The sequence below is a fragment of the Sebastes fasciatus genome, chromosome 21 (assembly GCF_043250625.1).
Source record: "Sebastes fasciatus isolate fSebFas1 chromosome 21, fSebFas1.pri, whole genome shotgun sequence".
Classification (NCBI taxonomy): Eukaryota; Metazoa; Chordata; class Actinopteri; order Perciformes; family Sebastidae; genus Sebastes; species Sebastes fasciatus.
Genome location: NC_133815.1, coordinates 17,613,735 through 17,628,973, shown reverse-complemented (window position 1 = coordinate 17,628,973; position 15,239 = coordinate 17,613,735). Strand labels below are relative to the sequence as shown.

Below are 15,239 nucleotides of genomic sequence, written 5' to 3'. Positions count from 1 at the left end.
AGAAACAAAACTCTCTTACCTTTGACTGTTATTTGAAGAGGATCACATTCAGCTGTTGCCCTGAATGGTCTGTCTGCAATTCTGAAGAAGTACCAGTCTGTGTAATTTGTGATTAAACTGGAAAATAAAGTGTTGCAGTTTTTCTGACTCAGGTCTCCAGTAAGACTCATTGGATAGAGATTATTCTTCCTGCTACTGTTGAAAATGACATTTTGTCGTTCGTAGTAAAACTTTTTGCTACTTTTAATCCACACTCCGAAGGTTGTTCTTGTGCTGTTGAATTTCTTTCCTTGTTTAACTGTAAAGTTACATGGGATTTGCAGACAAGATCCACTCAGTGCTTCCATCTGCTTTGGTGTAGTAATGAACAGGGCTGTTCTTAGAGGACAATCAGCCAAAGCACCTGTGAAACAGACTCATGATGAACAAATTGTGGAGCAAAATCTGCATGGAGAGAAAGTTCATGATGCACAAACTGTAATTCAACAGCAACATGTTTGGTCTTTTTAACAATGTCAGTATGAAACATTTCACTTTGCAGACAAAGCATGAACAGTTTGAAAAAGTAACGTCTCTACATAAAAGTGACTGAACAAACAGCTCTCCTGAGAGAAAGAAGACGCTCAGCAACACGATGGCTGTCACCATTTTCACAGACTGGACTGAAATGACACTCATCACCTGGATTTGACAAAAAGTTACTTTTCATAAAACATCCTTTAAATGAAGCATTCATTTTCTTTTAAAGCCATCTCAAATTAATACATTCAAACCAGGAACTCTCCGTGTACAAGCAGATATTACTGTGTTATAATAGTGATTAATAATCTCTGCAGAGTTAAAAACAGTTTCAATATAAAACTATCCAGTGTGAGTTTATGATATTTCTGCTAAAACAAAACCCCAAAAATAAAAGTAGTGTTCATGAAAAGCAGCAAAATAAAAAATCGTCTCAGAGTTAAACATAAAAGCAATAACATGTTACCTTACCAAAGGAGCTGGCAGCTAAAACGAAGAAACAATTAGTTTTAAAATCAAACAATTTGTGAATGTCAGCAGAACTGCAACAGACCCAGTAGCTACCCGACTTCCCTGCTAAGCCGTTGTGATATAAAAGCAAATATGAAATGACTGAAATACTGCAGAAAAAGAAGAAGACTCAACTCCTTCTGCTCACATCCTGTGAGTGAGGAAGTCATCTTTTGAGACAACTTGATCTCATCAGGGTGCGAATGACATATTTATTCTCAAAGATTATTTTTATCACATGACTCACAGCAAGCCTGTATGCCTTATTAGGGGCCGAACAGTTATGCTGCTGGTCCCTTTTGTTTTTGTCAATATTATCTTCTCCTGTAGTTCTTGGAGACTACTAAGACTACTAAACGTCATCATGCCGACACATCCGTTATTACAGCCTCGTTGTTTATACTCTCGCTCATGCGACCGTGGTGTAGTTTATTTATAGCCTAATGTTAACTTTTTACTTCATAAAAGTGGTGTTCACTTGTGAAGATTATCTTGCTGAACAAAACTTGTAAGTATCATAAACGTTTGTTTGCCACGGAGCTTTTTTTCTGCAATAATCCAAAACCCAATGTAAAAATCCCATTGGCTTTTTGTCGAGGGAACCAGGGCGATGCTAACTTCCTGGCTGGCCTACAAAAATACGTCATCCCTGGAGCACCCTATAGAGGGAGCTTTATTACGAGTAGTTTAGTTGTTGTGGTACTGTTTTGTTATTACAAAGGAGGAGGATTTGAGACCATCAGTACAGATAGCCAGTGTTTGATTAGACAAATATGCAAGAAACTCATCATATCAGATCATATAACCAATGAGTAATTTATTATACAACAAACAGCTGTTTCTTCTGTAGGAAAGATCAGATAATACAAGTTAATAAGCTGTATACTGTGTTAATGCTGTAACCCTCACTGTTAGCCAACAGACATTTATAATGTAGATCTGCATGTCACTGACTGTCAACTATCAAGTGATCCAGTTAGTTTAGATAAAGATCTAAATGTGCTCATGCTGAATTTCTTCATTTTAAACATGCAACTTCTCAGTAATGTTAGCAAATACGGAAGTGGTGAAACAGTGAAGTGGTGATGCTCTGTTGACAAGGTTAATGAAGTTGTTGCCGTCTTGGTGCAGACTATACGGAGTCTCTTTGTTAATATGTTACTACCTTCGTATAGTGTAGGAGCAACGTAACCCTCGGCTACACAAGCTAAAACAAAAGCAGTCTGTACGTAGTGTAACTGTTTAGCTTAGTTTGCCACATATCTTAAAATGGTTGTAAACTAAGCAGCTGGCTAAGAGAAAGCAGCCCCTCCTCCCTCTACTAGCATTACCTGCAGGCAGTGCTTCTAGTTTTACGTCGTTTTTGCTCCTATTTTTGCATACAAAGAATTGAGGGGAAGAAAAATAATGATAATAAAAATGTGGCAAAAACAGCCCAACCTTACAGAGAGGAAACAATCTTCATCTTCTTTTCTGTCGTAATTAAAATGACTGTATGGAGAAAACGGGATACACAATACATAACAAAACAAGGTCGATGCCTTCTCAGAAATAATCAGAAGATATCATGAAACAAAATGACACATAAACATGTCAAAACTAAATGTAATCTTGTACAACATTACGAATGTGTGTGCAGAACTGCTTCTGGTGCCATGTTCACTATCCTTTGCATGTCATCATTTCTTACTATAGCTCCCTATTTAAAGCTTTGAGACTTTTATTTGCACACATCTGGACATATGAATAACAAATCACACATAAACAGCTGCGTGAGTTCAGCACACAAATATTTATTTATTTTTATTTTATTTTATCTTTATTTAACCACATAAGTCAATTGAGAACCAATTCTCATTTACAATGACGACGTGGCCAAGAGGCAGCAAGACATAAGAACAGGGGTCTCCAACCTGTTTCCCTCTGAGAGCTAATTTGACAAAATGAAAGTGGCTGAGAGCTACTCAAAGCACCAAGTCTGTCTTACTTTTATAGTCCTTTAATAACGTTTCAGCCACCGCAGTCATCGCCTCTATTACAATTCTTTCATAGGTGAAGGTTTTTTTTGTTTCGTTAGGATGTGCGCCACTAAACGATGGCTGTTTGCTTCATCGGCCTTCTTTGGTAAACAGAGACTGTCGTCTTTTAAGGATTGTTTTTGGCTCCTTTACCTTCTTTGTTCATAAACTGCTACCAGCCAGAAAGTCCCATGAAAAGTTGCTGTGGACTTGGCGCTCGATGTTACATCTTTTACTGACTGACACGCTCACACCGCAAATGTGACACATACCGATTCCTCATGAAAATAATGTATTTTTTGCCTTTTATTGGCCTGCGGTCATTGTCAAATCCGGTCTCTGTATGTTATGGCGTTACAAACCTGACAGCAGCCTAACTAGTTTAATTGACAGCCGATAGGCATATAATCATTTGGTCTCAGAATGGGGTGGGATGTCTGTGAATTTGATTGGGTTGTAATTTGAACAGTTTTACAAAGAACTGTTAGCGAGCCACTCAGAAACTGGTAGCGAGCGAGCTACTTGTTGGAGACCCCTGCATTAGAACATAGAACATAAATACGACTACTGCAATAAAACAGACAAAATTAAAACATCACAATAAATACAGTATATACAACAATATATATATATATATGTGTTGCAGAGAGGCAAATTCAGAAGCAGGTGCAGCGATCAGAAACTATCACTTGTAATGAGTCATTAAAGGAGGGTAACAGAATAAGGGTGTGGAGTTTTAGCATCTTTTGCAACTCATTCCAGTCACTAGGAGCAGCAAACTGGAATGAGAGACGACCAAAGGAGGAATGACCATACTGAAGAATTTGCTAGAATGTAAATTGCAGTTCCTGTTGTAGATATTGAGTAGTGACCGGAGGTATGGAGGGGTTTTGCCAATGATAGTCTTCTGGTCTGACGCCTGCTATAGAGGGATGGCCAGTTGACTATAGAGAATACAGGTTACAGTGATGAGTGTTGAAAGGGACACCGGTGACAAAGCGAATGGCAGTATGGTAGATGACGTCCAGTTTATTGAGATGATTTTTGGAGGCGAGTCTGTAGATTAAGTCACCATAATCCAGGATTGGGAGAATATGTTGATAACTGACATTGAAAATCTGCAGGATGTGGATGTTTTAAATTTCTCTCCATTGAACTGTAGGCAGCAAAGACAACATTAAGGCACATTAAATATGAATTCTACACAAATATATTTTTTGTCTTTTAACAAGAGCACTCATTTTCTCTTCACTTGAGCGTAGAGATCCTCTGGGCCGTCGGCGGTCTGTCTTAAGCTGTTTGCTGTCTGGGACACTTTGACCTGTGCGTACAGCGTATCCTGCTGCTGTCCACCGTCCTGCACCGAGGCCAGTTCAGGTCTCGTGGAGAAGTTGATCTCTCCATAATGGATGATTTCTTCTTCTGTTTTACTTGCTGGCTCTTCAGCAGCCGCCTCTTCACCCGTTTGACTCTGCAAAAAAATAATCCAAACAGGAAGTGTTGTGAGGTGAAGCTTCAGCTGGATCCTTCCATGTTAAATAATTACCAACACTGCGTCAGGTAGACTCCACAGCCAATGTGAAGAAACGTAAAACATTCAAAACACAGGCCTGCTGTAGAGGGAAGTTTAGTATGGTCTCACCTGAGTCTGTTGTGCAGTTGCATGTGATGACTTTAAACGCCTGGAAGACATTAGAGTGATTATACTGTATACTTTAGGTTCAGCATACAGTGTGCCAGTAAAGTGTCAACACAGGTGGGAAACAGATATTATTGAGTCATCTGCTTTGATTTGTGACACTTACCAAACACATACAATCAGGCAGATGAGTGCGATGAACCCAACGATTCCTCCAATAAACGGCCCCAATTCTAGAGAGCCAACTTCACCTTAAGACAAGAAAACAAAGCCAATATAAGTGACTAAAAAAGTGTTGAATGTTGACGTGCAACAATATTGATGCAGCATCGCGGAAGTCCCACTTTTTACCTTTCATAGTCAGATGGATCTCTCTTGATGTTCCATTACCAAGCTCATTTGTGGCCACGCAGATATAAACTCCTCCATCAGTGACATTAAAGCTGTAAAAATCTCCTTCAGATACATTGACAGGTCCGTTCTCGCTGGTCTTGAACCAGGTGAAGCGGCTGACAGGAGGATTGGCTCTGCTGGAGCAGGTCAGGTTCACCCGGCTACCTACTGACACCAAACCTGGCGGACTGATGGATACTGAGGTGTTTTTGGGAGCATCTGAGGAAAATGTGATAGAGATGTGAGATAAGAGAGTAGCACCAGAGCCGTGAGAAAGGAGAATAATCGTGGAAACACTGGTTGTCTTACATGAAACATTGAGCGTCGTTCTCTCCTCTGCTGTCTTGACATCTTTTCCTTCATTTACAGGATATCTGGCTGAACAGGTGATGATGAATCCATCATGTTCGTCTGACAGAGTGAAGGTCTTCTGGATTTTAGTTGTGAAGGTTCGATCTGTGTTTTCCTCTATTTTGTTGTGAGGGTCTTGCTGGAGAGTCCAGGTGAGTTCAGGAGGGGAGTGTGGACAGTGAGTGAAAGCTGAGCAGGTTATAGTGACAGACTGCTTCTCCTTTAGATCACCTGAGATCTCAATGCTGGGCCTCGGAGGAGAATCTGGAGTTTCAAATCAAACGCAAATTGTACAATAAAAAAAGGGTTATGATGGATAGAACTCTTTTAAATGCAAAAGCTGACACAGAAGGTGACAACCTTGTATTGAAAATGCATAAAGTATATAAAGTTTGCTTTTTAATATCCCAAAATTCGACAATTTTAATGTCAAACTGTAACAACAGAATCAGTGTTTAATCAGAATTTAAATTCATGGCAAAGTGAAAAACCTCCAAAATTAAAAAGTTGCAACTTTCACTTTTTATTCTTAACAATAACGTTACAGACTGACTGATAAAAAAACAAAACTCACTTACCTTTGACTGTTATTTGAAGAGGATCACATTCAGCTGTTGCCCTGAATGGTCCGTTCTTAATTCTGAAGAAGTACCTGTCTGTGTAACTTGTGTTTACACTGGAAAATAAAGTGGTGCAGTTATTCTGACTCAGGTCTCCAGTAAGATTCATTGGATAGATATTATCCATCCTGCTGCTGTTGAAAATCACATTATGTGGTTTGTTGGCAAAATATTGGCTACTTTTCAGCCACACTCCGAAGGTTGTTCTTGTGCTGTTGAATTCCTCTTCTGGTTTAACTCTAAAGTTACATGGGATTTGCAGACAAGATCCACTCAGTGCTTCCATCTTATTTGGTGCAGTAATGAATAGGGCTGTTCTTTCAGGACAAAAAGCCAAAGCACCTGTGAAACAGACTCGTGATGAACAAATTGTGGAGCAAAATCTGCATGAAGAGAAAGTTCATGATGCACAAACTGTAATTCAGCAGCAACATGTTTGGTCTTTTTAACAATGTCAGTATGAAACATTTCACTGCAGACAGAGCATGAACAGTTGGAAAAAGTAACGTCTCCAAATAAATGTGACTGAACAAACAGCTCACCTGAAACTAAGAAGACGCTTAGTAACACGATGGCTGTCACCATTTTCACAGACTGGACTGAAATGACACTCATCACCTGGATTTGACAAAAAGTTACTTTTCATAAAGCATCTTTTAAACGAAACATTCATGTTATTTTTAAGCCACCTCAACCTAATACATTCATACCAGGAACTTTCCATGTACAACCTGATGTTACTGTGTTATAATAGTGATTAATAATCTCTGCAGAGATAAAAACAGTTTAAATATAAAATGATCCAGTGTAAGTTTATGATGTTCCTGCTATAACAAAACCCAACAAAAAAAGTAGAGTTTATGAAAAGCAGCAAAATAAAAAAACCTCTCTGAGTTAAACATAAAAGCAGTAACATGAAATGACTGCATGTTAACACAGCCGGTGACTCTTGCTTCTCTCTTTTATGAAGAGATTTCTTTTAGGATACGACTTCACACTAATGCTGTAACCTTGACGGAGACTGGTGTGAGGTTAATGGTAGGAGGGATGTTTGGAGGTTAGATTTCTGTGACGTCAAACTTATGTAGAGAAGCTAATGTCGATACCTCCATTCACTCACAAGACCCTGTATGATACTAAAGCACAATCAACATGGCCTCGTGGTGCCTTTTAGACATTAAACAATACAATGTTTACAGGCTGAGGCCCAAAGATTTTCTTTTTTTGGCAAAATTCTGACAAAAAGTAGATAAAGTTTTAACATTTTTACTCATAAAAAGTTTTTCAATTAATTTTAGTACCAGATCTTTTAATACACCATTGACTGAGTCTCATGAAATGCCCTTTTATTTTTGATTGAGCTTGATATTCAAATATATATATATATATATCAGAAGTCCATTAACTTCTCCAAAACACCGTAGTAGGTTTCCAGTGGGAATTACTATGCATAATTCATCTTGCCACTTTTGTAATGTTTGTGATTAATTTGTTTGATTTCAGGTGATGTTTACACACAATTATGTGAAATGTTGGACCAATAAATGCAACTGAGATTAATAGGTATTTTTTCGAAGTTGTATTTCATGGTTTTTATTACAGTGCAATGAATAAATATCTTCAAATGCAGAAAATGTCTCATGTTTATTTTTTTAAGTAATTAAAATACAAATAAAATGCGGGACACAAAATATGAAAGAAAAATAATGGATAACTAAATGAGATTAAATATGCTTCGTTAAAAATTATCTGTAAAATATCACAAAATTACACAAACCTTTCCAGAAAATATGATCTTGTAGTACTTTGTTAATGTGTGAACTGCTTCTTCTCATGTCGCTATTTAGAATAGTTCCCCATTAAGAGCCTTTTCAGACTTATACTTGAACTGATCTGATGTACAGATTGCTAGTTCTCCTTTATTTAACTGTGGCCAGTGAAGATTGCATTTTCTTCTCAAGTGTCTTTTCCTACACTAACTGACATATAAAACTTCTTGTATAAGTAAAAAATAAAGGTATATTACAAATACGACCCAAAAATGATCACAAAACAACACTCATTTTTTCTTCACTTGAGCGTAGAGATCCTCTGGGACGTCAGCAGCCTGTCTTAAGCTGCTCGCTGTCTCTGACACGTTGACCTGTGCATACAGCGTATCCTGCTGCTGTCCACTGTTCTGCTCCGAAGCCGAGGACGGTTCAGGTCTCCGCTTGGAGAAGTCGATCTCTCCATAATGGATGTCTTCTTCTGTTTTGCTGGTTGGCATTTGAAGAGTCAGCTCGTCACCTCTTTGACTCTGTGAGAAAAAAGGTGCTAAATGATACGTCTGAATACTGATTCAGGTTAAATTAGTTGCTGCTAGATTACAGTGCAACCTTTAATATTGTTGTACAGTACTTCTAGACTGGCTGATAAATTATACTAAATTACAACCCTCACTAGAGTCAGGCCATATCTTGAAGGTAGGGGCTATGCTGTCGCCCTTAGTGATCATTATTCAGAGAGTGGAGTCCCCCAGGGTTCGATTCTCGGGCCTCCATTATTCAACCTCTGTGTGCTTCCACTAGGCCAAATCATGAAAGACAAAAAGACTGCTTATCATAGCTATCCAAATAACGTCCAAATCCAAATAAATAATATGGATGGAAACTTATTTCCTTCAGTTAAATCAAGATAAGAAAGTTGATTTTGCAACAAGGAGGAAAGACTCAAAGTTATCACTCAGGTTACATTATAAAGACTAAAGGCAAACATTTTATATTCATATACTTATCAATGCAATTGTACAAAAGGATGAACATAGAAAACTATGAAGAAGAGTAGGCTACACTAATGGTTTGTCTGTTTTTTCTCACTTACATGGGCGGGGTGGGCGGAGGCGGGTAATGTTCCTGTTTCTTAACCGCTTCAACATTTCATCTTCCTTTAAAAAATATAGACTAAAGGCAAGAGCATGTCATTCCTAATGTACTAACTACCAGACCTTCGTAAATGTATGTATGACTTTAGCAGACTTGGAGAATGTGTTTCAGAGAGTATTCATACAGATTAAAATGAGTGGGAAATAACAATTAAGGTTATGCTAACAAAACTGACGTTATTTTGGTTTTAGTTGATTAGGCTAATGGCATAACCTTTGGTAATTTGATATATATTTCGTTTTTTTTGTGAAATTTAATTTTGAATCTTCCCAGTTTACATAGCTATTGAATAATACTTAAAGGTAGGATTGATAGTGTTGTTCAAATACATTTTTTGTTATATTTGTTGAAATTCTCATTGCATGACAGGGTGCTCCAACTTTAGCCATTTTCAGATCTAAACTTAAAACAGTTTAGATTTCTTACAGTTTCCAAACACAGCATGTTGCTAACAGGTTGTTTTGTCACATTTGTTGTACTTCTTAATATTTAACCTCTCAAAGATTGTCAACTTAGTATTAAGACAGATGCTTTCGACATAGTCACTGTGAGCAGATTTAAAATATTCACAACGCACACTGTACAACGAAGTTTAATATTCACCTGAGTTTGTGGACGTTTCGACTTAAACCACCTGGAAGATATGAGAGAGCTGTCAGAATAATTATTGTACTGTCTGTTTCAGGTTAAATAAATAGTGTGCTGCCAATAGAGAGTAAGGACTGATGGGAGACAGACATTATTGAATGTGCATCAGTGGAAAGAAAATCAAGATTGATACTTAAATTTTGTCAAAGTCAAGTCGCAGAACAGGTGCAGAAATGAGCAAAACTGACAGATCACATACTCATCCATGCCCTCGGGGTTACCAACATCGGTTTAGTTAAAACGTTATTGCCAGAAACTGAATTAATTTAACTAATTTACTTACCAAACACAGATAGCAAGGCAGATGAGTATGATGACAAGGATCCCTCCAAGAGCTGAACCCCACTGTAGTGAGCTGACAGAGCTCTCTGTTCATAGAAACACAAAACCAGGTGACTAAAAGAAAACAAAGGATGAATGTAGATATGTAACAATACAGGTGTAACCATTATTTGTATAGGGTCATTTCATAAAAATGCAGTAAAAAAAGTGCTTCACAGAGAACTAAAAAAAACAAGTGAAAAACAGAAAAGAGAGGAGAGCAGATTAGATTCAATTAAACAGATTCAGTTCAGTTCTACATTTACCTGCATTATTAATCCGTGACGACGTCTGATTACCGAGATCATTTGTGGCCACACAGTAATAATCTTCTATATCTGTCACAGAGGTCACCTTGAAGCTGTAAAAGTCTCCTTCAGATACACTGACCGGTCCGTCTTTGCTGGTCTTAATCCAGGTGTAGCGGATGACGGGAGGATTGGCTCTGCTGGAGCAGGTCAGGTTCACCCGGCTACCTGCTGACACCAAACCTGATGGACTGATGGACACTGAGGTGTCTTTAGGAGCATCTGAGGAAGACGTGAGATTCACTTTATTCATTAAAATCATTCCATGAATCATCATGTGCTGACAGGATCTAATAACAAACACTTTATTATCTTACATGAAACACTGAGCGTTTTTCTCTCCTCTGCTGTCTTGACGTCTTTTCCTTCATTTAAAGGATATCTGGCTGAACAGGTGATGTTGAATCCATCATGTTCGTCTGACAGAGTGAAGGTCTTCTGGATTTTAGTTGTGAAGGTTCGATCTGTGTTTTCCTCTATTTTGTTGTGAGGGTCTTGTTGGAGAGTCCAGGTGAGTTCAGGAGGGCAGTGTGGACAGGGAGTGAAAGCTGAGCAGGTTATAGTGACAGACTGATTCTCCTTCAGATCACCTGAGATCTCAATGCTGGGCCTCGGAGGAGAATCTGGAGTTTCAAGTCAAACACAGATTGTACAATAAAAAATAGATTATGATATTAGAACACTTTTGTGAAAGCTGACACAAAAGGTGTCAATCTTGTATTGAAAATGCATAAAGTGTCTAAGGTTTGCTTTTTAATATCCCCAAAATGTGATCATTTTAATGTCAAACTTTAACAACAGAATCAGTGTTTAATCAAAATTTAAGTTCATGTCAAAGTGAAAAACCTCCAAAATTAAAAAGTTGCAACTTTCACTTTTTATTCTAAACAATAACGTTATAGACTGACTGATAAAAAAACAAAACTCTCTTACCTTTGACTGTTATTTGAAGAGGATCACAAGAAGCTGTTGCCCTGAATGATCCGTTCTCAATTCTGAAGTAGTACCAGTCTGTGTAACTTGTGTTCACAATGGAAAATAAAGTGGTGCAGTTTTTCTGACTCAGGTCTCCAGTAAGACTCATTGGATAGATATTATCCGTACTGCTACTGTTGAAAATCACATTATGTGGATTTTTAGCAAAATCTTGGTTACTTTTAATCCACACTCCGAAGGTTGATCTTGTGCTGTTGAATTCCTCTTCTGATTTAACTCTAAAGTTACATGGGATTTGCAGACAGGATCCACTCAGTGCTTCCATCTGCTTTGGTGTAGTGATGAATAGGGATGGGCTTTTAGGACAAACAGCCAAAGCACCTGTAAAACAGACTCTTGATGAACAAATTGTGGAGCAAAATCTGCATGAAGAGAAAGTTCATGATGCACAAACTGTAATTCAGCAGCAGCATGTTCGGTCTTTTTTAACAATGTCAGTATGAAACATTTCACTTTGCAGACAGAGCATGAACAGTTGGAAAAAATAACGTCTTCACATTAAAGTGACTGAACAAACAGCTCACCTGAAACTAAGAAGACGTTCAGTAACACGATGGCTGTCACCATTTTCACAGACCGGACTGAAATGACACTCATCACCTGGATTTCACAAAAAGTTACTTTTGATAAAACATCTTTTAAACAAAGCATTCATGTTATTTTAAAGCCACCTCAAATTAATACATTCAAACCAGGAACTCTCCGTGTACAAGCAGGTGTTACTGTGTTATAATAGTGATCAATAAGCTCTGCAGCATTGAAAAGAGTTTAAATATAAAACGATCCAGTGTGAGTTTATGATGTTTCTGCTAAAACAAAACCCAACAAATAAAAGTAGAGTTCATGAAAATCAGCAAAATAAAAAAAACTTCCCTGAGTTAAACATAAAAGCAGTAACATGTTATCTTACCAATTTGTGAATGTCAGCAGAACTGCAACAGACCCAGTAGCTACCCGACTTCCCTGCTAAGCCGTTGTGATATAAAAGCAAACATGAAATGACTGAAATACTGCCGAAAAAGAAGAAGAAGTCTTCACTCCTCCTGTTCGCACCCTGTGAATGAGGAAGTCATCTTTTGAGACAACTTGATCTCATCAGGGTGCGAATAACATATTTATTTTCAAACATGATTTTTATCACATGACTCACAGCAAGCCTGTATGCCTTATTAGGGGCCGAACAGTTATGCTGCTGGTCCCTCTTGTTTTTGTCGATATTATCTTCTCCTGTAGTTCTTGGAGACTACTAAAACTACTAAACGTCATCATGCCGACTCGTCCACCATTACAGCCTCGTTGTTTATACTCGTGCTCATGTGACCGTGGTGTAGTTTATTTATAGCCTAATGTTAGCTTTTTACTTCATAAAAGTGGTGTTCATTTGTGGAGATTAACTTGCTGAACAAAACGTATAAGTATCATAAACGTTTGTTTGCCGAGGAGCTTATTTTCTGCAATAATCCAAAACCCAATGTGAAAATCCCATTGGCTTTTTGTCAAGGTAACCAGGGAGATGCTAACTTCCTGGCTTTTCTACAAAAATACGTCATCCCTGGAGCACCCTAAAGAGGGAGTTTAATTACGAGTAGTTTATTTGTTGTGGTACTGTTTTGTTATTACTGAGGAGGATGATTTGAGACCATCAGTACAGAAAGCCAGTGTTCATCATATCAGATCATATAACCAAAGAGTAATTTATTATACAACAAACAGCTGTTTCTTCTGTAGGAAAGGTCAGATAATACAAGTTAATACGTAGCAGCTGTATACTGTGTTGTTGCTGTTACCTTGACTGTTAGCCAACAGAGATTTATAATGTAGATCTGCATGTCGTTCACTGTCAACTATCAAGTGATCCAGTTAGTTTAGATAAAGATCTAGATGTACTCATGCTGAATTTCTTATTTTTAAACATGCAACTTCTCAGTAATGTTAGCAAATACAGAAGTGGTGAAGTGCTGTTGTTGACAGGGCGTGGGAAATGTAGAGCTAATATGAACACTTCAATATTTATTTATTTATTACAAGTCATGTTGTCGTCGCAATACTGAACAATGTTATCACACATCTCAGATTTTACTCGTATCCTGCAGGCCTACACTCAGCTTAAATCCAGAGGAGCAAACTAACAAGTCAAGTTCCTCAGAAAGTGTTCCACGTCAAAGAGTAAATAGTCAATAAGTGAATAATAAACACAATTCTGGACTGATGAAGACGTTTTGTCGCTATGACGATCCTGCAGAAGGACTTGTCGATAAAACCCAGCCAACCAACTTCCCCTTTTTACTCAGTTCTCAGCTTTTTCTCAGCGCTCTGTTCATGACTTCACCAGTTTACATCCCACCACTTCTCTTTGGCTTTGAGGTGTCTATGTTTCCTTCTAGAACTGAAAATAATATTTATTAATACCAACATCATGCCTCAACTTATCCTAAAGTGTATTTCACACATGTAGGTAGCACAGAGTTTATGCTGACTTGTGCACAGTCTGTATCACTGCTGCTCTGCATTGCCGTGCTGATGAGAGAACCTCAATGATTAAAACGCTTTGTTCACTTCAAATGCTTTTAATTCAGCAGTCTCATACACATGTATATACAAACACAAATGAGAAAATACCTGATAAAAATTAACACTTTCTGCTTCCTCATCACCTGAATTTAACTGTCCTGTTACCAAACATATATATATTCACATACAAAGAAATCCCGTTGAGGCAATGAAAAATAATTACCATAAGAATGCCATAAATCAGCACAATCTTACAAAAACTAATGATGAAGCTGCTATATATTATATTCATGTTATCTAATGTCCTGTTTGCACTCTGTTCATCTTACCAATCGTCTGCAAAGTAAAGCCATTAAATATTTAACAATAAGCTGAATGAGAAATAGAGAAATATTCCATCTATGGTGAACATGACATCATCTTCTTCTCCTTCATGATGCTTGGATCTCAATCACTCTGTTGACATAGTCTGCTTCTACTGCGTCCTATGGACATGAAACAACAGAGAGAGAGAGAGAGAGAGAGAGAGAGAGAGAGAGAGAGAGAGAGAGGTGTTAAGCGCTCAGCAGCACATTTTATTGTTGAAAGAATAATGTACCTGTTGCTCACCTTTACTGGTTTGTTGCAGCATCTTGATCTAAACCACCTGAACGAAAAGGAAACGAAGGAATAAAAGTAATAAATGAACTTTTCAAAGAGACCAATAAGTCTTTAGCTGCAAATGACCATATCATAGAAAAGTGTTTCTCACCACTCAAAGATGATGATTGTACTGTAGAGCGCTACGATTCCCAGGATCTTCAGTGTAACGTAGACGACAGCCCCAAACTCTGGATTATCTGTAACAAGACAGCATGGTCACCTTCTCCTTAATGGGAGAAGTTACGGCTCTAAAACAACATCAACCTGAATTCCTTCTGTTAACCTCAAACATAAACTGGTTTATAGCATCATTTCATACAAATGCAATAAAAGGTGTTTTACAGGGTACTCAAACAAACAAACAAACAAACAAACAAACAAACAAAGCAATACAGAAAACTAGAAAAACAGAAAAGAGAGGAGAGCAGATTAAATTAAACACATTCAGTTCAGTTCTACATTTACCTGCATTATTAATCCGTGATGACGTCTGATTACCGAGATCATTTGTGGCCACACAGTAATAATCCTCTATATCTGTCACAGAGGTCACCTTGAAGCTGTAAAAGTCTCCTTCAGCTACACTGACAGGTCCGTCTTTGCTGGTCTTGAACCAGGTGAAGCTGACGGGAGGATTGGCTCTGCTGGAGCAGGTCAGGTTCACCAGACTACCTGCTGACACCAAACCTGATGGACTGATGGACACTGAGGTGTCTTTGGGAGCATCTGAGGAAAATGTGAGATTCACTTTATTCATTAAAATCATCCCATGAATCATCATGTGCTGACAGGATCTAATAACAAACACTTATTATCTTACATGAAACATTGAGCGTCGT

General features: G+C 38.0%; 2 protein-coding genes across 2 annotated transcripts; both read right to left on the bottom strand.

Moving 5' to 3' along the window:
- Positions 1 to 3,751: 3,751 nt before the first annotated feature.
- Positions 3,752 to 6,635, bottom strand: LOC141759757 (B-cell receptor CD22-like). Its single transcript, XM_074622087.1, has 7 exons — positions 6,593 to 6,635; positions 6,009 to 6,392; positions 5,389 to 5,694; positions 5,023 to 5,298; positions 4,853 to 4,913; positions 4,690 to 4,729; positions 3,752 to 4,500 (listed from the first exon to the last, which is right to left on the bottom strand). The coding sequence occupies exons 1-7, from the start codon at positions 6,633 to 6,635 to the stop codon at positions 4,285 to 4,287; spliced, it is 1,326 nt and encodes a 441-aa protein (XP_074478188.1). The 3' UTR covers positions 3,752 to 4,284.
- A 3,889-nt stretch (positions 6,636 to 10,524) lies between these two features.
- LOC141759617 (myeloid cell surface antigen CD33-like) lies at positions 10,525 to 11,844 on the bottom strand. The gene is made up of 3 exons (XM_074621809.1): positions 11,772 to 11,844; positions 11,185 to 11,568; positions 10,525 to 10,874 (listed from the first exon to the last, which is right to left on the bottom strand). Exons 1-3 carry the CDS (start codon positions 11,842 to 11,844, stop codon positions 10,525 to 10,527), a joined length of 807 nt encoding a protein of 268 aa, XP_074477910.1.
- Positions 11,845 to 15,239: the final 3,395 nt, after the last annotated feature.

Bases quoted from the DNA above. Each gene is read 5' to 3' on its own strand.
- LOC141759757 (XM_074622087.1), bottom strand. From the start codon at position 6,635: ATGGTGACAGCCATCGTGTTACTAAGCGTCTTCTTAGTTTCAG. The intron at 6,393-6,592 runs GTGAGCTGTTTG...TCTGTTTCACAG, and splicing joins AAGCGTCTTCTTAGTTTCAG to GTGCTTTGGCTTTTTGTCCT. The intron at 5,299-5,388 runs GTAAGACAACCA...CATTTTCCTCAG, and splicing joins AACGACGCTCAATGTTTCAT to ATGCTCCCAAAAACACCTCA.
- LOC141759617 (XM_074621809.1), bottom strand. From the start codon at position 11,844: ATGAGTGTCATTTCAGTCCGGTCTGTGAAAATGGTGACAGCCATCGTG. The intron at 11,569-11,771 runs GTGAGCTGTTTG...TCTGTTTTACAG, and splicing joins GAACGTCTTCTTAGTTTCAG to GTGCTTTGGCTGTTTGTCCT. The intron at 10,875-11,184 runs GTAAGAGAGTTT...TTGAAACTCCAG, and splicing joins TCTTCAAATAACAGTCAAAG to ATTCTCCTCCGAGGCCCAGC.